Genomic DNA, 23,630 nt, shown 5'->3' on the forward strand with positions numbered 1-23,630 from the left:
GGCCCTCTAAACTAAAGGACAATGCTCAGCCCACAATGCCGCCCTGCCTCCAGAAACACTTTAAATTGGATTTCAGTCTAATCCGCGTTGTGTCTTTGTCTCTCTGTCCCCGGGTTTATTCAGATTTCAGAGGGTTAACTCCTCAATGGCCTGTGTTGGAGAGGCAGGGTGACAGGGGCTTCATATAGCTGAGCGATAAGCTGCTGAGACTCCACTGAACTGCAGTGGGAGGTTTATAATCAATGCCGGTGGATTTCCGTGGGGAGCAAGGCGGACTGAGGTTATGCTAACAGTCTGCTGTTTGTTAGTAGAGCTGGTGAGCCAGTTCCTCCTCACTATTAACCCCAGGGTTCATCGATTTCTTGTTGCAGGGACGTGTGCCCACACATTCACAGCCGTGTGTATGTGTGTGTGCAGCAGTATCACACACATAGACCGAGATGCACCTGTACACACACACACACACACACACACACACGCATGCAAGCAAGCTGTCGCCAGTGTTGACATGGTTGCGTTCCTCTGGGTCACCTGGGCAGTGGAGACCTGTCCCACGGTTGAGCTGTCAATGCCTGGACGGCTGGCTCGGGTAAGTGGCTGCGTTGCTGCAATGTAGTCAATAACCCCCCCGCCCCTGCTATTTAACAAGGCCTTTGCTACAGAGCCGGGTCAAACGCCTTTTCCTCTTCTCCGAGCTTTTGTTCCTGGCGCGGCCGGATCGATGGAACAAAGCTGCTGATACGCGAGCAATGGCCCCGCACAAACGTGCGTGACGGCGCTCGTTTCGTTCTGGTCAATGTGGAGGGAGTCACGGGTAGAGCTGCAGTTATGTTCCTAATGAGGAAGGATCTAAACGCTGGCCGAAGTGCCGATCTAAATGAAGTATCCAGTAGTTATCTACTGAGCTGGCACTTTGTAAACTCTGTTTTTTAAAAGTGCTACATAAATAAAGTTGTTCTTGGTGTTATGAGACCGGCTGTGCTGCGTGATCTATAAATAGCCCTCGTTGTGTTTTGTCCAATAAAGCTCCACAGTGAGCTGCCATAAAATGAGGCATACGTCGTTAAGTTATACAGAACAGGAACCAAATGAGAAGTTAAGACACTCAACCGGGGACTTAGAGTCATTATACATTATGATTGCATCTTGTTACGCCATCCAACAGCAGTAAGTCTCAACCCCCCAGTTTAATTAAAGCCGGTCACACGTATTGAACAATTGAAACCAACACAACTTTTGCCACGAAAATCAAACCAATTGTCATGTGAACACAGAAAAGTTGACCCTTGAACTGGTTCCAACAAGATAAGCCCAAATGCTGCCAGCATGCATATATATATAACGTAGTTATGGGTCTCTGGATGGTCTGCCTGGAAGTGAGAGCCCTGCCTGGGGGGCCCGAGCGTGGGCCGGTCCCCTCCCATAAGTGCCTCTCGTCACTGCATAGATTTCGGAGCCCTTTCATATTGTAATGGTCATGGTGGCCCGAGGCTGCGGCGCTAACCTTTTAGCTGAGTGGGACGCATTATTCCTGACACAATGGACACAATGCTCCGCTTTACGTCTCTCTTTCCCTCTTCATGCCTCCTTCTCGGCCGTCTTTTCACCAGCTCGGGAGTTTTCTTCCTTGATCTGCTCTTCCCCTCCAGCTCCCATTTGTCTCTCTTTAAAGATGCATTATTCCTCCTCCTGCATGCTCAATTAAACTATTCCAAACCTCAAATTTCTTTTTTTTTTTAAATGCAAATTTCTAACATAGTATGTAACTAGCTTGCAGCTGTATTTGCTGTGCCGTCTGTGTGTGCTCCTTCTGACTGTGCGTGCACCTGTTTGCGTGAGAGCGTGTGAGGCTGGTGATGCAGGTGCTGCATCCGCCTTTGAGCAGGTCGAGCGGGGGCTGTGTGAAATTGCGCAAGAGCCCCCACCCCCCCACCCGCTGGCGCTTGCCTGCGGGCTACTCTGCTTGTGTATCAGTGCCGATACCGTGCTGCACTTTCACCCGCCCACGAAGAGAACTCCATTATCTGCCACTGAACACCGCTGGCCCACTGCGCAAGGCTTCCTGCAGGGCGGAGTCAAAGATTCAGAGGCAAAAGGTGACAGAGCGGGGAGGGGAAGGGGGGGGTGTATAATATGTGGGTTTACGTTACAGCTGCTGCGGTGATAACTGCACTGTAGTCTTACAGTCCTGCAGAGTCCTGTGAGGCCCAGCCGAGCCAACATCAAAGGCTTAAACAGCAGCCCGCCTTTTTATGCAGGAGTGAGAGGAGGGCTAGGTGGGCTGGTTAATCAGGGGAGCAGAGCATACGCACACACATGCACACGCACCCACACACACACACACGCACACACACGCTCGCACGTACGCACAGAAATGAGAAATACACTTTGTGCATCCACAAAAATATGCATAAATATCCACTACGGTGCATTTACTTTGACACATCCTGTGCGCTCTCTAGCTCACAGGGAACAAACAGAATACTACACACACACACACACACACGCACACACACACACACACACACACACACACACACGTTCACAAAATGAATCGAAGCCACTGCACAAGGCCTGGAGGCCCTGACAAGTGGCCCAGGTGAGCTCTCTCTCTCTCCAAGCCCACTCCATTATGACGATCTCCACACAGGCACCCCGGCTAGAGCTAATTAACGGCCTATTACTATGCAGATATATTCAAGGCCAGGAGCAGAGAGCAGGCAATAAATGGGCTTGATGAACAAGAGAGGGGCAAGAAAAGGGAGGTGGAGGGGGATGGAGAGGGGGAAAGAGGGGTCGGGGTCGGGGGGGAGGGAGAGACGGGCAAAGAGAGGGATGGAAGAGGAGAAAGTAATAGGCAGACAAGAGGAAGGTGGGAAGGCAGAAGAAGAAAAGAGGGCCGGGGGGTCTAGAGGGAAGGATGGTGGCATGAAAGGGAACCAAAGCAGGACAAGTGCACTTCACACTCCTTATCACAAGTCGCTTGTAACGCTGGCGATTCAGGAATTGAAGGTCATGGACATAATCTGTGGTTTTGAGTTATAAACTGTGTTTTGGCCCGGGAAGTGTTCTTCACAGAGGAACCAGAGTCTAAATTCAGTTCCTTGTCCATATAGTTGATTTAATGCATTGCTGGGCTACTTTCTTATTATTCATGGTTCATTAGATGTATTGAAAAAAATGCACACAGGAAACCATACGAACACAAGACATTTTTGGAGACTAGTACTGTTTGGCTGTTTTTCTGTCCAAATATGTTGACTCCACTTTCCCTTTTTTCAATTATTTTCTTTAAGAGAAGATATGTTCATCTGGTCTCCAAAGAAAGAAGGAAAGAAAGAAGGGGGGGGGGGCAAAAATGGATTGTATTCTCATTTTAGGATATTTTAAATGATGTAAACATTAGGGGAGGAAGTAATGCAGTCATCAATCTACGCTTGGCAAGAGTAAGATAAATCCACTTTCGAGTATGCCGCGGATGCATTTTCATTTCAGGTGTATCGACACAAAGTGCAGATACCTAAATGAGAGATGAGAGTGTGTGCCAGGTGGAGGAGACTGGAGAGAGTGAGAGTGTGTGTAACAGTGAATCTCAGCGACTTCAGAGCCAAGAGTCATTTAGGGAATGACATTGTATTTATTTTCATTTAACCTTTATTTAACAAGGCAGGTCAATTAAGAACACATTCTTCATTCATTATTAGGCCCATCTCCCTGCTGCTCCGCTTCCTGCTCTTCTCTGCCCCTTCCCTCTTTGTGTAACTTCAACTGAAAATCGTTTAAACCACTGTTGAATCATTTTAGAAAAAAAAAACGTTTCTATGACTTTTATAGCCATTTAAACTCCAGGCCTGCATTTTGTTGTCTACAACATTAAACAAGATACGCTTTGAAGTACTTTTTTTTCTTACTTTTTAGGCATATAGCCACAAATTAGTGACTTTTTGGGCATATCAGCCCCTTTCTCTTAAATATATTTGCCAAAATGTCTCAATAAATGTGTAACTATTATCACTTGATTAACTGTTCATGAGTATATAATATTCACGAGGGTTTACTATGCGTTCTATGAAGTTTGTGTATTACAGGTAGCCTAGCTTTGGATGCATATTGAGTAAATGGTGACTTGAAAAGTAATTATAGCTAATAGTCAGTTATGTTTTGATTTCATTTTGTGCATTTAAAAAAAAAATGTAAACGTTGAATACTGTATGTAATTTGTTTGTAAATTAGCATATGATAGCATTTAGCAACATCTAGCTGAGCTGAAGCTAACGTTAGTGTCACAGAAAAGCAAAGATGCCTTGAAGGAAAGACAGCTTTAAAGCCCTGACTCCTCAAGCTCTTATCTCAAAGTTTATTAAAGGTGAAATGCTAAAACACTAGTATGACTAAAAAGCTAAGATTCGGACCACTGTCTGTCACCTGCCAGCTGTTGCTCACTTGCACTCCAACACTGCAGCTAACGTTTCTCTTATAGACTCACAAACACAATAAAGTTTCTTAAAAAAAGAAAAAAAGCATCTACTGAGGAGTATTAACTGTACAGCACCAGCACGCAGAGAGCAGATAACATTATACTGACAACAGCCGGTTCCCTTCACCTAATTAACGTTAATTAGCCATTAGCTACAGCTGTGTGTTGTCCTTGTAGCCAACGACTAAAACAACGATCACCTCTACAGCTCTTCAAGGTCTCATACTGTGAACATTGCAGTCTTAAAAATTGCAGTTTTGATAGAAAACAATTAATTGTTCAGCTCTAACAACTACAAATAATATTGCATCAACTGAAGTAAAAAATAATATCGACTTTGATTAATGACAAATTTCTACACCAAATTAGAACAGTCTCTTCAAAAAACGTGTACATCGTCTCTCCAGTCTCTCTCCTTCCCTGCTCTTCTTCCTTAAGCAACAAGTTCAGCCATGCATATACAAAAACAAAACACTAAACTAAATCTGCTCTCAAACCAGTGCTGAAAAGCCAATCGGTATTCCTATACTAAAATTAGGGGCAATTAATTTCCAAGAAACACGACTGACATGTTTTAGCCTCCCAAGCTTGGCTGCCCTTCTGGGTCTTGCATGGTTAGGAATCGATTTATTATTTCACTCACCGGTAGTCCCTTTATTACTTGAGATTTAATTAACTAATTGATTTGTAAAAAGCTTCATTGAATAATGAATTAGCAAAGGTTGCATGCCGTTCTCTCGGTTCTCCATTATAGGAGTTATTTGCAGGCCAATATTTTAGCATTATTGCTTTTGGGAGAGAACCACAGTCACCCTTCCATTGATCAATGCTTTCCACCAGCCTGCAGTCTGTTTCCTGGGTGTCGCACATATGCTGAGAAAATCTTTGTCACTCCTTCCATCCACTTCTAATTCCCCTCCACTCACACACAGCAGCAAACCCTTCATTTTCTTAATTTGAAAGAAAACACTTACGATTGGTGGACGCTGCAGTTGTAGAAGACAAAGTCCACGCTGGCAAACTTCTTCCCCGTCTCCTTCGACTTCAGATACAACTTTATAACACGTTGGTCACCTACGTACAGCCACAAAACACCATATTATCAGTCATTGTTTTTTTTCTTTCAACAGCCTTCCAATATTTCTGTAGTATACAATTAATATTATCATATACAATAAGTATATGGTTTCATGAACCCAGGATCATGCCCAGGCATTGATTCTGACATGTTAAGCCTGGAGCTGAATCAACGGAATTTGGTAGAGATGTTACCCGGTGGGGGAAGCGGTTCAGCTGCCCATCTACATTTATGGGTGTTGTGCAGTAAGTTCTATGAATCAGCAGTTTCTTATTATGGGAATCACAAAGAAATGGATGCCGTTAAAGAGCAGAGTGACTCGTGTTTCACACAGTTGAACGAACAGGCTGAATGAAGCAAACAATTCATATTTGTGCAGCATCAAACAGAACCGCTCAACCGAGAAGCCCACAATGAATTAAAGTCATCTTCTCTCCAAAACAAAAGGTTGTTAAGCGTCTGAAATGTCAGTTAAGTTTTTTGTATTTTTTTTTTACGAGAAAGTGCAATTGTTAGCAGGACTTATTTACTGTGATAGATATTTGAAGCCCAAACATGTTCAATATTAGATAAATAGATTGATAATTGTAAATAGTCATATAAATAAATTGTTTTGTGACAGTGGTGTTGTCACTGTCCTTCTGACCTTTCAGCCAATCACATGCCTCTTTAACAAACAAGCTCCACATTTACAACCAGAGTTAGCTAGTTAGCACATGTTATCTGTAGCAACATCAACATAATAGTAGTTCTATTGTAAATTAGCTTTAAGTTAACACACAGACTGAACTTCTCAAAGCTGTCATTTTCATTTAACTAGCTTAACATGGCCACAGAGGCTACCTACCTAGCTGGCTAACAAGCTAACTGGCTAGAAAAGGCTCAACAAAGTTTAAAAAGGTTTAGTTACTGTGTCTGTGCTGTGATTAATTACAGCTGTGGCCTTCAAATTGGTTCATTCAGAATAACTTTGACATTATTGTTGGTTTAGCTAACAGGAGCTAACTGGCTAGCGTGTTCTAGCTTTAAAGAGACAGGGTTTACATGATTAGCTGAAAAGCAAGGGGCTGGTGACTGCTAACAACACAACTCTCTGTAACATTATGAAAAGTGGCATTATGAAATAAAACTTGACAAGAAATAAAAATGTCTTTGGGAAAAATACCAATATGAAATAAAATATTTTGAAAGAACAAAGTTGAGAAAGTTCAAGTTAGAGATCTTGAAACTTCACTCCATAATTTTACATTTCCACAGATTTCTCACACTCTGTATTTTGGTTTTCTTGGGATATTTTTCTTCTTACCTTGGTCTCGTGTGATGGGGGACACGGCTTTTGTAGAAGGGGACAGGCAGAAGATCCGTCCACCATAGATGCGTCCTTCTGTCTCTACATAGTCCTCGAAGGAGCAGTTCACTCCAGCAGCCAGACTGGGAACATTCTGCGTCTGAAGTGACAACTAGGGGAAGGAAGGAAAGGAGAAAGGTGAGGGACAACATGACATTTAAGTCAATCTACTTTATTAGTGATGCAGTAAGCAAGACAGAAACGTCGGGTCAGATGTGGCTTTTCAGCTCAAACTCAAACTGATGGACAGATTGCCAGGAATGACTCAAGAACAAGCTATATTGGATTTAATTTCACATTTATATTGCTCACTTTGTCCCGTCCATCTTTCTCTCCTCCACTTACCCCCCGTCACACAAACGACATACACACATTCGCCGATACGCCAACACACTGTACCTGCACTTCCGACATGGTGACGGAGACGGTGTCGGGTTGGACGGAGAGTCGGACGCACTGCTCCGCTCTGGTGGTGAAACGCTGAGGCTCCTCTGCTCGTTCGCAGCGATCCTTCCTTGAACATCTGGAGGAGGACGACATACCGCGGTCACATCTCCAATCACAAACCTCATAGGTAAGATTCAATTCTGATTTCTTTAGTTTATCAAATCCACATTGATCCTATTTACTGATTGTTTAGGTTAGAAACATCTTGCTTTGTATCATGGGCAAAGTTATCTGGACAAAAGGTGGCATCAGCCGCTTCTCACTTAAAAAACAAAAATCCTTACTCACAAAGTTAACATTCAAGGTTGTTTGAACCGAAGTATCTATTGAACAGCTCCAGGATGCTGGGTTTCATGCAGAGTTATAAATAATTCAAAGGCTGTCTGTCATTATGGCAGATAGAAACAGTCAAAGCAGAGTGAGAAACAAATGTGGCATCGCGTTAGCTCAGGTAGAGCACTGAAGTCAAGCTTGCATTAGCTGATTGGCACCGGCTGTTCATTCATGTGCCCCCATCGGTGGCTCATTCATCAGCTGACTGCTAGCATCCAATCGTTTAAACGCAGGTGTACATGGTGGCCTTAAAACCTGACACTTCTCACTATTACCCTGATGACACGTCCATGCCAACCCTATGGCGTCAATGACTTTACCAAGATTCTATGTGTGTGTTTACCAGCTAGGTCTCATTCAGAACAAAGTCTGTGTAGAGGGGAGGACGGGGGGGAAAGTTGGGTTAAGAAACACAGGAGATCGCCTTTTCTCTGACAGATAGCTTTTTTGGAATTGGTACTCGTAATAATTTAAATGATACTGAGCCCAAGTAAGTTCGTTATGTAAGGTACTGAACTTGAGTCACGTCAAATTAAGTAGCCTACGTAATAACCACTCATTATAACCCAAATTGTACAGTGTGTTTCTGTTTGGTTTCTCAACAGAATCCTCGTTGCATCTCTGATTCTCTGAGACGTCCCTGATGGAGCAGAACCTTTCCCACTAAATCTAAACGTGTTATATAACTGTATTTGCTAAAAATGGTAATTTCATTGACACAAGTGTCTCAGACAGAATTAGCAGAACAGGTTAATGGAACCAGAACAAGAATCCAAGAAAGAAAGAAAGAAAGAATCCATCGACGCTGCTTGGAGTGTAAAGGGGTCAGTATGACTCGAACCTTGTGCTTGTCAGGTTATCAAACAGCATTTGAAGCCCCTCCCACCACAACTTTCTGATGTCAGAAACACAACGAGCACGACCACTTCGAGCAGTGAGGGTGAAGATATCGGCAAGGTTTGAACTTCCCTCTCAAGCTCTCCTTTTATGTTCTTCTTCCATCATTTTTAATACGTATAATCAGATCGTCCAAGTAGAGGTCTGTGCCCAATTCAATGACATTTTCTCCAGGTGTTCCTGAGACATCGCGGTCAAGTGAATGGACAGACAGGCGGACAGACAGGCGGACAGACAGCGGCCGTTGCCGGAATTGATAGAATCTCCATAATTCTGTCCGTCACCGTAACTGATTATCATGAACTGCAAAGCACGTACTTAATGTAACCACGGAAATTACTGCAAGAGTACAACATAGTGAACAGTATGCATGTACTTACACATTATGGAGCACACACCAGCCACAGTGAGGGTCCCCTGATCCCAGGCAGGCTCCACAGGAGCTGTACTGCTCACAGCTCTCCACCGGTACACGGGTGACCTGGAAATAAAACACACATACACACACCTGTCTGGTTAATATTGCACACCAGCGCCGCTGTGCACACCGCCTTCAAAACAGCTTAAACCGTATAGGTCTGGTGGACGCGGGATCTACCGGAGGTGTCCTGCGCCTGGAATATGAGATTAAAGGGAACAAGCCCACTGTGACTATCAGAGTTAAACAGCTCTGGACGTGCTGCTTATAGCTCCACGCTGTTGCATACGAGGCTAGCTAGAGGGGGAGAAGCAGAGGTTCAAACACATGTAAACACACACACGCATGGGTTCAGATTACACCCTGTGACAAACATCTCTTTGTGATACACTGAGTACTGCCCACAGTTCTCCAGTGGACCAGGGAACACTGATGCCAGCAAGCAGTTTAAGTCAAGAGATACTAAACATAATCTAGAAAAAGTAAATAGCTCACAACTGTTCGCTGAAATTAATCTGAAATATCTGGAAAACAGACTGGGCCTCCTGCTGTATTGATCATTTTCCGTTGTCGCATGTTGAAGAATTTTTTCCTCAATCACCTATTTTTCTTTCTTGCGTACAAATGAATTGAACTGAATCGTAACAGATTAAAATGGAAAGAAAGCTGGTCTGAGAGCCACTAATTGAAGGGGCACTATGAATGTTACACATTACGCTCTGTTTACTAGTCATGAGGATTAAATAAACAAATACTTGCGAAACTAATGGCATTCCATTCATATTCAGCTGTACTTAGTGTTTAGTGCTAATGTTAGCATGCTAATATGTTGAAATAAGGACAAGGTAAACATCTTTAAAAGCCGATCATCATACATATGTTAGCACCATCACTGTGAGCATATTAGCATGTTGATGTTAGCATGTAGCTCAAAGCCTCACAGAGCTGCGAGCATGGCTGTAAAGTATTAGTCTTGTTAATTAAAAGCCTGTGTTACGAATGAGGGGCACGGCGTTTGAAAGCATTAACCATGCAGGGAGGTTACATATATTAAAGATAAAGTTGCAGAAAAAAGTGTATGACCCAGCGTTTTTTGGTGACACATACTCAGGACCGAAAGTCATGGAATCTCTGCCTCTTTTTTGACCGTTCCTGTCTCTTGAAAGTCCCCCAAATGTATGGATGATAACATGAAAGTGTCCCTTTAAGGCCTTTTAATGAAGCTATGAACCTATTTTGTCTTGCTTAGAATTCACTATCACAAATTTCTACCTAGGATATCCCTTGAAACTTTGTAAATGAATAATAACAATATGTTCTTCCAGCTGTCAAAAATTGAGCAAAGGTAATACTTAATCTACAATAACATTTTTTGTAGTTTTTGACACTGACACTTACAGACGGTAGACACATTTCTGCACTAGAACATAAGAATCATATCAGAACATAAAAGGACTAAGTTTGCTTAATATCAGTGACTCCCTTGCAAAGAATATTCTATTGTCCATAACAGCATCGAGATAAGCATCGAGGGTTACTCCTTTTGTCTAAATCTCTACCGGCTGCCATCTGTGTGTCTGCATGACTAAGATAAGATGAAACTTTAATGATGTCTTTGGGGAAATTGGAGAAGTTGGGTATTAACAAGGACATCAAACAGTGCTGTCCAAATGTACCTGCCTCTTAAACTTCCAAGTGCAGAAGAACAGGAACATAAGGGAGGGGAGGCTGAGAGGAATCATCATTTCACAAATTCATTTCCACAGACAGTTGTCTTTGCACTGGTCATTAAACAGACACGTGTTCTGCCGCTGCATGCACTTTCACCATCCGCCATCTGTCTGCACGATTAACAGGAAGAGTTACCCCGAATTTCACCCAGGTTGTAGAACACTCGCCGGGGAATTACCCATAAAGCGGGCAATATTGAAACGCTTTAATCATACCTGTGCACACTCGGGCATACTCTCTTAAATCTCAAAAATCACCAGTCTATCAGACAGACGGATTGGCAGACATAAAACTGCCTCAAGCAAACACACACACACACACACACACACACACACACACACACACACACACAGCAGCGATAAAGTCACAATTTTGGACCAAATTCTGAGACAAGTTTTTCTGGGGCAGTTGTTAAATACTTAAATACATCACTGACCACCCAAGACATGCACACGCACGCACCACCAGCTGCCTCAGTCAGGTGAAGTACGACATCAATAACACTGCAGAGGCAGGGGGCACACCGGGTGAGCAGGAAGGTGCTGAGGGTGAATTCTAATGGCAGCTGCAGGCGCAGCAGTGTAGAAACCTTCAAAGTGGAAACTCTTCCCCTATTTTTTAAACTTCTCAACCTTCAAACAGCAAATCAGGCTCTTTTAATGTCCTTTGCCTGAACTGCTGCATGATTAATCAGACACTAATGTGTATGTTGGTTTTCACGTCACTGTGTACTTCAGATATGCGCTTCCATCAGGTGACTCCTACAGTCCTTCTGCACAGCCACATTAGTATACTAGTGCGGCTCAAGTCTTCTAAGGCTGAAACATCTCTACAACTATAGAGACGGAGCGCATTTAAGTCCCGCCCACACCGGAGGGGAAAACAATTCATCCCTCTCCATTGACTTTGTATTGTGTGAAGTCACTTTGTCACTGCTAGCAAACAACATGCCTAAAAGCTGCTGTGTGGGGAGGGGGGGCACCACCAACAGGGTAAAGAACCCAAAGCTACGTTTTTATAAGCCGCCGAAACTAAAAACTGAGCTTCTTAAAAGACAAAAGTGAGGTATCAGCAGGAAGAATGAGAAAACTGGGGGATCCTGACACGTGGGCTCTAGAACTGCTTTGAATGGGGTGGGTGAGGGGCAGTAAGAGATGTTGGTAGTCACAAATGACTCATGTTAACATCCATCCATCCATCCATTTTCCTCCGCTTATCCGGGGTCGGGTCGCGGTGGCAACAGGCCAAGCAGGCTGACCCAGACTTCCCTCTCACCGGCAACATGTTCCAGCTCATTCTGGGGGATCCCGAGGCGTTCCCAGGCCAGCTGGGAGATGTAATCCCTCCAGCGTGTTCTGGGTCTTCCCCGGGGTCTCTTCCTAGTTGGACGTGCCTGGAAAACCTCCAGTGGGAGGCGTCCAGGAGGCATCCTAATTAGATGCCCGAACCACCTCAGCTGACTCCTTTCGACGCGAAGGAGTAGCGGCTCGACTCCAAGCTCCCTCTTGATGACCGAGCTCCTTACCCTATCTCTAAGGCTGAGCCCGCCACCCTATGGAGGAAGCTCATTTCGGCCACTTGTAACCGCGACCTTGTCCTTTCGGTCACGACCCAGAGTTCGTGACCATAGGTGAGGGTAGGAACGTAGACCGAGTGGTAAATTGAGAGCTTTGCCTTCCGGCTCAGCTCCCTCTTCACCAAGATGGTCCGGTGCAGCGCCTGCTTTACTGCTGCAGCCGCACCGATCCGTCTGTTGATCTTCCGCTCCATCTTACCCTCACTCGTGAACAAGACCCCAAGATACTTGAACTCCTTCGCTTGAGGTAGGCACTCCGTCCCTACCTGGAGGGAGCAATCCACCGGTTTCCGGCAGAGCACCATGGCCTCAGATTTGGAGGTACTAACTCTCATCCCCGCCGCTTCACACTCAGCTGCAAACCGCCCCAGTGAATGCTGGAGGTCACAATCCGAGGAGGCTAACAGGACCACATCATCTGCAAACAGCAGGGAGGTGATCCCGAGACCCCCGAACCTGACGTTCTCCACCCCCAGCCTGCGCCTAGATATCCTGTCCATGAAAGTCACGAAGAGGACCGGAGGCAAAGGGCAGCCCTGGCGGAGGCCAACACCCACCTTGAACGTGTCTGACTTATTGCCGAGAATGCGGACACAGCTCCTACTGCAGTCGTACAGAGACCGGATCGCCCGTTGTAATGGGTCCGGCACCCCATACTCCAGCAGCACCCCCCACAAGAACCCCCGAGGGACCCGGTCGAAAGCCTTCTCCTTTTGCACATGTAGACTGGTTGGGCAAACTCCCAGAACCCCTCCAGTAGTCTTGCGAGGGTAAAGAGCTGGTCCACTGTTCCACGGCCGGGACGGAATCCGCATTGCTCCTCTTGTATCTGAGGTTCGACAAACGGTCGGAGCCTCCTTTCCAGCACCCTGGCATAAGCCTTCCCCGGGAGGCTGAGTAGTGTGATACCCCGGTAATTCGAGCACACTCTCCGGTCCCCCTTTTTGAAAATGGGAACCACCACCCCGGTCTGCCAGTCCATGGGCACTGATCCCGACCCCCATGCGACATTGAAGAGGCGTGTCAGCCAGGACAGCCCAACCATGTCCAGCGCTTTCAGCATCTCAGGGCGGATCTCATCCACCCCCGGTGCCTTGCCACCAAGGAGCTTTTTGACTACCTCAGCGGCCTCTGCCATGGATATGGGTGAGCCTCCCCCTAGATCTTCAGGCGCTGCCTCCTCTGCAGAGGACATGTTGGTCGGGTTTAGGAGTTCCTCAAAGTGCTCTTTCCACCGCCCGACGATGTCCCCTGTCCGGGTCAGCAGTTCCCCCCGCCTGCTGAGAACAGCCTAGGGTAAGCCCTGCTTTCCCTTCCTGAGCCGTCGGATGGTTTGCCAGAACCTCCTTGAGGCCAACCGAAAGTCCTTCTCCATGGCCTCCCCGAACTCCTCCCATGCCCGAGTTTTAGCATTCGCGACCACTGCAGCTACAGCCCTTCTGGACTGCCGGTACCTGTCAGCTGCTTCGGGAGACCCCTGGGCCAACCAGGCCTTGAAGGTCTTCTTCTTCAGCTTGACGGCTTCCCTCACCTCCGGTGTCCACCACCGGGTTCTCGGGTTGCCGCCACGACAGGCACCGATGACCTTCTGGCCACAGCTCCTAGCGGCCTCGTCCACAATAGAGGCTTTGAACATGGTCCATTCGGATTCCATGTCCCCAACCTCCCTCGGGATTTGAGAGAAGTTCTTCCGGAGGTGGGAGTTAAAGACCTCCTGGACAGGGTCCTCCGCCAGACATTCCCAGTTCACCCTCACTACACGTTTGGGCTTGCCGGGTCTTTCCAACCGGTTCCCCTGCCATCTGATCCAACTCACCACCAGGTGGTGATCAGTTGACAGCTCTGCTCCTCTCTTCACCTGAGTGTCCAAGACATACGGCCGCAAATCAAATGATACGATTACAAAGTCGATCATTGATCTCCGGCCTAAGGTGTTCTGGTACCAGGTACACTTATGAGCCACCTTATGTTCGAACATGGTGTTCGTTATGGCCAAACCATAGCACGCACAGAAGTCCAATAACGAGACACCATTTGGGTTCAGATCGGGCAAGCCGTTCCTCCCAATCACCCCCCGCCAGGTTTCTCCATCATTGCCCACGTGAGCATTGAAGTCCCCCAGGAGAACTATGGAGTCGGTAGGTGGCGCCCTTTCCAGGACCCCTCCACCGACTCCAAGAAGGCCGGATACTCTGAACTGCTGTTTGGTGCGTAAGCACAAACCACAGTCAGAGCCTTGCTCCCCGCAACCCGTAGGCGCATGGAGGCGACCCTCTCGTTCTCCGGGGACAACTCCAACACAGCGGCGCTCAGCCGGGGGCTCGTGAGTATCCCCACTCCCGCCCGGCGCCTCTCACCCTGGCAACTCCAGAAAAGGACAAAGTCCAACCTCTCTCCAGGAGCTTGGTTCCAGAGCCAGCGCTGTGTGTGGAGGTGAGTCCAACTATATCTAGCTGGTATCGTTCCACCTCCTGCACCAGCTCCGGCTCTTTCCCCGCTAGCGAGGTGACGTTCCACGTCCCTAGAGCTAGTCTATGCTGCCGGCGATCGGCTCGCCCAGGCCTCCCGCCTGACCCGCCGCCCGGTCTGCATTGCACCCGACCCCGATGCTTGTCCCTGCGGGTGGTGGGTCCACAGGGTGGCTGCTCCATGCTGTTTATTCGGGCTGAGCCCGACCGGGTCCAATGGGGCGAAGGCCCGGCCACCAGACGCTCGCCGACGAGCTCCCCTCCTGGGTCTGGCTCCGGGAGGGTGCCCCGGTTTCCCTGGTCCGGGCGAGGTGGCTAAAGTCCGTGGGCTGCTTATCATTAGGGTTGTTTGAACCGCTCTTAGTCTGGGCTCTCCCCCGAGATCTGTTTGCCTTGGGAGACCCTACCAGGGGCTAATGCCCCGGACAACATAGCTCCCAGGATCACTGAGCCACTCAAACTCCTCCACCACGTTAAGGTGGCGATTCGCGGAGGAGCAACACTCATGTTAACATCAGTTAACATGAGTGTTCTTTAGGACAGTTAACATGTAGTGAATTATTGTATCGGACAATAAGTCTTGCGCCCTTTAGCCTACGCAGTCTGTAGATAGCTAGCAGAACATTTTGGGAGGCATCTTTCCTCGCCCTTTTGTTCTCTTTTGATATACTCCACATCTAAATACTCTCTCCGAGGAAGCTCGGCATTGGCCCGTCCTTGCCCGTGCCTTGAACCGGCATCGTCTACGTGTGCAGCAAGCATTTTTATCACAACGCACGTGCAATACAGGAAAATTACACGGGTTGAAAACTCTGGAGGATTTTCTGGCTTTGCAATTCTTCTTTTTGCCTTTTGTTGTAGAGATCAGTGGTGTATAAAGTACTCAAAAGCCATACTTGAGTAAAAGTAAGGATACCTTACTGGAAAACTACTCCAGTAAATGTAAAAAGTCACCTATTAGAATACTACTTGAGTAAAAGTCTTAAAGTATCTGATATTTATTGTACTTAAGTATCAAAAGTAATTTTCTGATATTAAATGTAGTATTGAAAGTAAAAGTACAAGTAAATGCTGTTAATAAAAAATAATTTGAGAATTATGAAGTTTATTCTTTTAAGTGCTGTGGCCACCATGACCAAGGACATGGAGCTGTGTTGAAAATAATTGGGTTGGCTGTGATCCATCCAGGAGCAACAATGTTCAACATAATATATTGTACATAAGTATACTGTTGCATCTACTATGAACTTATCATCATAATTCTCCAAAAAGCAATATGACCCTATGAAGGAGTTGTAACAGTGCGTTTTTAAGTATGCCCATTCCGACTAGAGGATGTAGAGGGCAGATGCATAATGTTGTGTTCAGCAAAAAACATCCACTTGATGCATCAGGTCAGTGTTGTGAGAAAGGACGCCTGCCTTGTAAACTCCTATGGGCCTGATCTGAACACAATAGGCAAAGGTTTTGCTCAAGCTGAATCTGCAATTGGGCGACTGCTACCATCATAACTCCATCTGATCATCCACAAAATTACTCAAATATCAAAACATGATCAATACTAAAGCAGCACCGAAAGTAACAACCCAGTCATTACTTGAAACTGAAAAATGTCCTGTTCATCTTCAAAAGAAGTTGGTTTTCAAAATTGCGAGAATTCAGTCTCGCTCTTCTTGGGCTGAAGACTAGTCCTGCGATGCTAACTAGCCTTTCACAGGCCGCTGAGGCAGGTAGAGGTGTGTTCAGCTTCACAGACAGCTTGTGCCCAGCTGGGAAGGATTTCCCCTAATGCTAACCCTAATGCTAACCATAATGCTAACCCTAATGCTAACACTAATGCTAACCCTAATGCTAACCATAATGCTAACCCTAATGCTAACCCTAATGCTAATACTAATGCTAACCCTAATGCTAACCCTAATGCTGCGCTCTCGCGGCTCCTGTCAATCCTATGGTGTGGTGGCTAGCTAACGTTAAGTTAGCTAACGTTAGCCAACTAGTGCTGCAATGATTATAGCTAAGATGACTCAAATCAACAAAATCTCACAACTGTCAACACTTCCTCAGCTCACTAACTCGCTAGCGATCCACGGGTGTTGGTCTTCGTCACCACTCACCTTCTGCTCATGTAGTCGCTCGCTAGCTATAGCATATAGCATCCTGGGCATCACTGGGAATCTAAACACCGCGGCTTTGAGAGCACTTGTTTGTAATTGCGCATTACCGTGATTAACCAATGATTTAACTTGTAAGCTAGGACCACTGATTCACCAAACCTGCTTGCTTGCAGTCTCTGTTCCACCACAGTCCCCGACGCTGGTCTCATGATTCATTTTGTTTCTAAAGATAGATTTGATTTTGTAGCGAGTAACGAAGGTTTCAGGGGAAATGTATCGGAGTAAAAGTATCAGTTTTCTTTGCAAAATGTAGTGAAGTAAAAGTAAAAGTCAACAGAAATATAAGTAGTAAAGTAAAGTACAGATATCCAAAAAAACGACTTAAGTACAGTAACGAAGTATTTCTACTTCGTTACTATACACCACTGGTAGAGATGTATATGTTCCTCATGTGACATTACTTATAAAGGTTTACCCATAGACAGCTTTCATAACAGCACATCACTGAACTAGATGCCAGTTATCCCCCCATTTCATCCTCACATTGTACACCTCCTCCTTCTGTGTCACACCGACGTACAGTAGGACACAATGGCCTATGGCAGATTCATAGCATGATGATAGTAGCCTGTGTCTGATAACTATTGTAATGCTACCATTACCAGGCACAGGCCTCTTACAGGACACTGAATAGCAGCAAATTGCAGTCATTTGCTGCCTGGACAAATACCATGCTAGTAATACAGCATATCTGATAGAGGGAGGGGAGTAGGAAAAAAAAGGAAAATACATGTCACGCTCAAACACAATAGCCAGGGAGAGAAGTTTATTCAATGGGGCTTTGTGGTAGTAGGGCGGATGATGTATTCCAATGGAAGAGTTCAATTATTGAGTTTTAGAAAACAGATAATGGGATGGGGGATGGGAAATGGGAGAGCCAAAGACTCTTTGTCTTACTGGTGTGGCTAGGGAGCAGGTGTGTGTGTGTGTGTGTGACAGTAAGTAAGAGAGGACCACCTTTTTATATTAAATATGGCATTTTCATTCCTGGCCTATTTGCTGCTGCAGAGGGAAACACATCTATCTGTGGACGGTGGAGGGAGGCGGGGAGGAGAGAGGGAGGGGAATTCGGGGATGTGGTGCAAGAAGATAGAAGGACCGGGACCACGGTGGATAAATGTCCATTTAAACCATTAATTTTAGTCTTCAAACTAATAACAACGGACGGCGTTTGTAGACAAAATAATCTTCCAGAGGGATTCAGATGCTCTTTTAAATTTTTTTTTTGTCGCCATGTTTCCAGAGTGGAGCGAAGAGGGGAAGCAGGGGAGATAATGGGGGAGAGTTTATTGCAAATAAATAAGAGCTCTCTCATTTGGGTCACGATAGAGAGGCTCTTAATTCGCCTCGTGGCAGATGAGAAGGGGGAGGGGGGTGGGAGGAAGTGGGTGGGGGGTGAGGGAGGCAGGGGGAGGATGGATGAGAAAGACACACAAATGTAATTGCGACTGATGTTTCATTCCACATATGGGGCCCGTGCGGTGCCAGCTAGTCGCGGCTATAGGCCCGGCCGTAATTGTCCATTCGGTGTAATATGGGGGAGAATACGAGGCGCTATTACTACACAATAGGCTGACGGATGGCTTATTCTGCCAGCCAGCTGAGTTTTAAGACATACAGGCCGCACAAACGCACACACAACCAGCAACGTAGTCATGAAATCTGTGGTATGCACGTTCTGGCGTGACAAAGATGGTCTACACGTGGGAATTAATAGAAGAACTTCAACATGTGGATATGAATTCAATGAAAACAAGGCTGCTTGCCATGTGCACAACATGCAGCTACGCACTCTGTGGATACAAGAGCTACAGTATGAACTTGCATACACAGGTGTTTCCAGGATATAAAATACACAACTTTTCTCTTTTGTTCATTTTCATTATTTATTTATTTTTCCCGTCCAATTTCCTTCCTTTCTCCTGCTCTCTCTGGCTCTGTCTTTCTGTTACGCTCTCATCTGTCATGAATTTGGCTGGACACTGAAAAACACAGCGAATGAGGCCATAGATCACGAGTAGACAGAGACATACACAAGGAGGAGACGGAGAGACGAGATACGGATGAAAAACATAGAGAGGAGCTCTGCATCCTTATCCTTTAAAAGTGCATTCTTGTTTTCATGAGCTTGCTAATCACCTGCAGGTATTAGCCATATCCTAACAATAAATGCACAATGACTCTACTTCTCACTTGATTTATTCCCTCAGTAAACATTGTGAACATGAGTTTATGGTCTCAATCTCTAGTTTCAAGTCTTCTTCAATACAGCATGATGTTCATTTCGTAAATGATGGTCCATTTAGAGTAAAACAGACGACAGAGAAGGCTATGCTTTAGGGCGTGGCTACCTTGTGATTGACAGGTCACTAGTTGAGTTAATGAAAGTTAATTGTAAGTAGTTAGGTTGACTGCAATGTCTTATTCAACGTTTTGTAGTACTTAACCCCTCATGTCCCATCTGGTTGCAAATAACCCAGATGGCGATGGCCAGAAACCAAGATGTTGACGGCCAAAATGCGAAACTCTGGGCTTCAAAACAGCAGTCCACAAACCAATGGGTGACATCACAATGTCACAATGGCTATGTCCACTTCGTATATACAGTCTATGACGGAAACCCGACAGTCTTTGACAGGGTATATAATCAGCAAAACCTAAACAGTGATCCCCTTTAACATGTTTCTCTTCATCATCTGATCCTCTTGTGCAACTTTTTCACAATAGCATGATGATAGATGTGACCTAAAAGGCATTTTTCATTTCATCTCGACTTTAAATAGTAAGGTTTTAGCAAATATGCACAAATGAGACTTGGATGATACTGCAGGAGTTGTGTGAGAGGTCGTAAACGGATGTTTTTCTTTTGTTAAACACAGCCCACAATTACTTTAACTCATCAAGACGTCTCTTTGTTTTCTAATTCTTCGTTAATCGTGGAGGCATGCAGGTTTTCTTCAAGAATTCAAGGTACCACACGGTGAGTAATTAATGTACAAATGATGATTTGGGGAATTAAGTATTCCTTTAACACACACACACACACACACTCAGTCACTAAGTTTAGTTCTTTTACAAATGAGTTTTAGTCTATGTCCTTGTTCAAACCCAGGTCACGCTGTTCCTTTCTACCACATTAAGACATCTCTCTCTTTCTATAGCTGTCAGTCTCTTTGACCGTCTCACAAATCACATTCTGATCAGCCGATCACTCATCTCTCTGCCTTGACAGACAGCGTTGACAGACTGTGTGTGTGTGTGTCTGTGTTTGTGTGTAGGACAGAAAAGGACAAGGACTTTGGCAGATATGATGCCACTCAAAAACATGCTTATGTGATGCAAATGTTTAAAAGGTATGTCACACCACTGTCAAAAGTCCTTTCTTTTAGTTTTTGACAGCAAATATGCGATTAATTTATTAGTACACATTGAAATAATAAATCTAAAATGCAATTTTGAGTCATGCATATATATATCTTTGAAATAACAGTCAAATCAAATGGTTTGGAAAGTCCATGCTAATTAACTCAAGGCAGTGTGATGTGCACTTCTGTCCAGCTCTCAAGCCCTCACATACAAACCCCAGAACACATCCAAAGGGCTCCACAGACTGCTAATGAGCGCAGGAGCAACTGCGATCAACTCTTCCCGCAGCACTTCCTCCACTGTTGTCGACTCAAGAAAGAGGAAACGCTTGGTGTAGCTTTTCGCTTTTGCCGGAGTGGCTGTCCGCTTTGGAGCCAAACGAATTTCGGATAGTGCAAAAGTAAATGTTTGAGTGTCTGTTAAAACTGATGCCGCTGGTTAAATCCACGAGGGGCTCAGAGGGGTCGGATAAAGTCAAGTGTTAGAGCTTGAGACAGCAGCAGCCCTGGAGGACTGCAATGTCTTTTGCTCAGAGACACTTCACAAATGATATTAACAGTCGTCCCCTGCTTGAAACGACAGCGTCTTTGAGCAATAGTCCTAACCACTCTGTCACTAATTTCAACTTGCCCACGCAAACCCACTGCCGTTCCAAAACTCGACTCGCCACACGATTAGCTGACAGGGCCCGGGGGCACTTCCAGAAGATTCCTGTCACCTATCCTCATCATTCTCCCTGTCCCGGTCTTCACTGGTCTTTTTTATTAGCAGCATTAGAGTTGGACAAACACGAAAGAAACCGCTTTAACAAAAAATAAGGGTAGCAAGCGACGGTCGTTTCTCCCTGACCTCCAAATGCAGTAAATGCTGAGTGAATTGAATATGAACCTTCTCTGATGCAGTGCCAGGGGTAGGGTTTCTCCACTGTGCAGTACAGTGGAGCTGAGTACATTTCTGTGCCGTGGCTGAATCGATACACGGAGGTACATCATCGGACCATTATGCCGCTGTCTGAGGGGCCTCACAGAGGGGGGAGCAAGGGGGGGGGGGGGGGGTCACCTTACAAAGCTGTTTGACAAGCAGAGAGGCCTGGACCTTGCCCCGCGTGTTCAGTAGTGGAAATGTGGTGGTGATACAACAGCGGAGGGAAGATCAAACAATGGGCCTGTCCTCACAGGAGCGCTGTGCATCAATACATGAACTGGATTGCATTATCATCCAAAACAAGCAAAATGTGAAATACAAGTCTGTTAGAAGAATAACTCATTCTAATGGGGAATGGGTGAAGAGAAAGCGCCACCTCCAAGTAGCAGCAAGACGATAAGGGAGTCATTTGGTACAAAGGTACGGCAGAAATCAATAGATTATGAGCTGTAATCAGCTCAGACATTTATTTAAAGCAATTAGGGTGATGTCATCCATAGGGAGAAATATCTGTCTCGGTGACATCAACAGCGGAGGGTGGTGACAGGATGAAAAATCTTCCTTGCCCCGCTTTTTTTATTAGATCGGGACAATTTGAACATGTAACGAGGAAACAACGGCAGTGATAAAATTGATTTAGTGCCGCTGTTCATTTTTATGAGCCCAAAAATGACGTGATATCGCCGAACAGAAAGAGATGGGCCGAAAGCTTCAGGCAGGCAAAGATACACGGTGTATGTGTGCGAGTGTGTGTGTGTGTGTGTGTGTGAGGCAGAGACACAAAGAGAGCCATGTATAAATCCATCGCTCGCTAATCGAAAACTACCCTCTCGCAGTGAATCGGCAGTTTTATGTTTTCGCACTGCGTGTGTGTGTGTGTGTGTGCGCGTGCTTGTGTGTGAGTCAGTACTGCTGTACAGATACGCAGTCTATGCGCCACAGTCCAATATACCACTTTTAATTATGTGTGTGAGTGAATATAGGAAAAGGTAAATTGCTCTGTCAAGTGGGGAATGGGCTTTGTGATGTGAGCTCTCATCACTTGGCCTTTCTATTATTCAACAAGGAGAAAGGGATGGAGGGATGAAGAGGAGGAGGAGGAGGAGGAGAGGACAAACAGTGTGAAGGTATACCTCACTTCTGGAAGGGATTATCACAGAGAATATGTATATGACAGGCTTTCTAATGGCTTGGTGAGAAGAGTCCTGAGTCGCTGAGGAACCGAGGCCCGGGATGCCAAAGGGAAGAGGGTTTCCAAAGGTGGAGATGCATCACCTCCACCCGCAGCATTCTGTTGGTTTTTTATGGCTCAGAACAATTGGCTAACTGATTAACCCACTGCGTTCTGTGTACCCACCTAGCACTAACCAGACGGATAGTAGCACCTCGCACAAACATAGACGGATGTGTCCCTCGCAGGAGCTTGTGGACCAACCACAATTAAAATGAGTGCGTAACTAACGGGTTCACCATTACAAGAACGTCATGAGGTGAATATGTCAATGTTTTTTGTTGACACATTGTTTTGCTTCCCCAAAGAAAGAAAAACTCAACTACATTAGCTAAATAAATATGAGGCTCAATGTTGCAGGATGCTAGCCTGTTTGACAATAGTCCAGGGCTAAAATGTTGACCAGATGGTAACACTTTATATACGTATATCCTCTGTAACAACAACTATAAACTTGTTGTCAGCGCTCGATTTTAGTGATTTTTTTCTTGATCGTCTTTTTTAACTCCTTTCCGTGAAGATAAGGTGATGATACAATCAGCTATATACAACAAGCTAATGTGTATTAGCTCGCGCCTAAAGTTAGCAATCGTACGTTTAGCATAAAGTTGGCCAAAATCTTCATTCACAACTTGCTCATACTAATGTAATTACAACCTCAGAGTTGTATGCCTCCGCCAACCGGTTATGATCCGGTTTACATCCACATCCATCATTTTATCCTGTTAGACATTTGTGTGAAATTGTCATAATTAGCATATACATTCTTGATTTATGGCCAAAAAATGTGTCTTGTGAGGTCACAGTGATCTTTGAGTCTGTCTCGAGTAAAAGAAAACAGCAATAGTCTTTTCTTTTGGATATTTCTTTTTTTGGGCTTGAAAAAAATGGAAAGCCCAAGTTTATGCAACCCAGGGGCTTGGCCAGCAACCTTAAACCCAGAGACATCATCTCTAGTCAACGCAGCCTCCGGCTAGGAAGACGCTCCTCATCAGCAGGCCAGGGAGGCTCTACAGGAACACAAGTTCACATTCTGCAGCAGAGGGAAGATGAAGATCCTTATTCTTTTCTATGCCGTCTGAAGCTGCTGCTGGTGGGAGAGCAGTTACTTCACAAACTCACTCCATCCGAGAGACAGAAGTGAGGACCGCTAAGAATA

The 23,630-nt window shown here is 45.5% G+C and overlaps 1 protein-coding gene across 2 annotated transcripts in view; it reads right to left on the reverse strand.

Annotated features, from left to right (window-relative positions):
* LOC116395119 (plexin-A1-like) overlaps window positions 1-23,630 on the reverse strand; it is a 237,855-nt gene that overhangs the window by 95,803 nt on the left and 118,422 nt on the right. For both annotated transcript variants that reach the window (XM_031868709.1, XM_031868708.1), the window contains exons 5-8: window positions 8,961-9,061; window positions 7,303-7,426; window positions 6,862-7,015; window positions 5,452-5,551 (exon numbers count right to left, since the gene is read on the reverse strand). In XM_031868709.1, the coding sequence (XP_031724569.1) occupies window positions 5,452-5,551; window positions 6,862-7,015; window positions 7,303-7,426; window positions 8,961-9,061 (479 nt within the window). The remainder of the gene's footprint in view (window positions 1-5,451; window positions 5,552-6,861; window positions 7,016-7,302; window positions 7,427-8,960; window positions 9,062-23,630) is intronic.

This window comes from Anarrhichthys ocellatus, unplaced genomic scaffold (assembly GCF_004355925.1).
Source record: "Anarrhichthys ocellatus isolate YVR2014 unplaced genomic scaffold, GSC_Weel_1.0 scaffold44, whole genome shotgun sequence".
In the NCBI taxonomy this organism is placed as follows: domain Eukaryota; kingdom Metazoa; phylum Chordata; class Actinopteri; order Perciformes; family Anarhichadidae; genus Anarrhichthys; species Anarrhichthys ocellatus.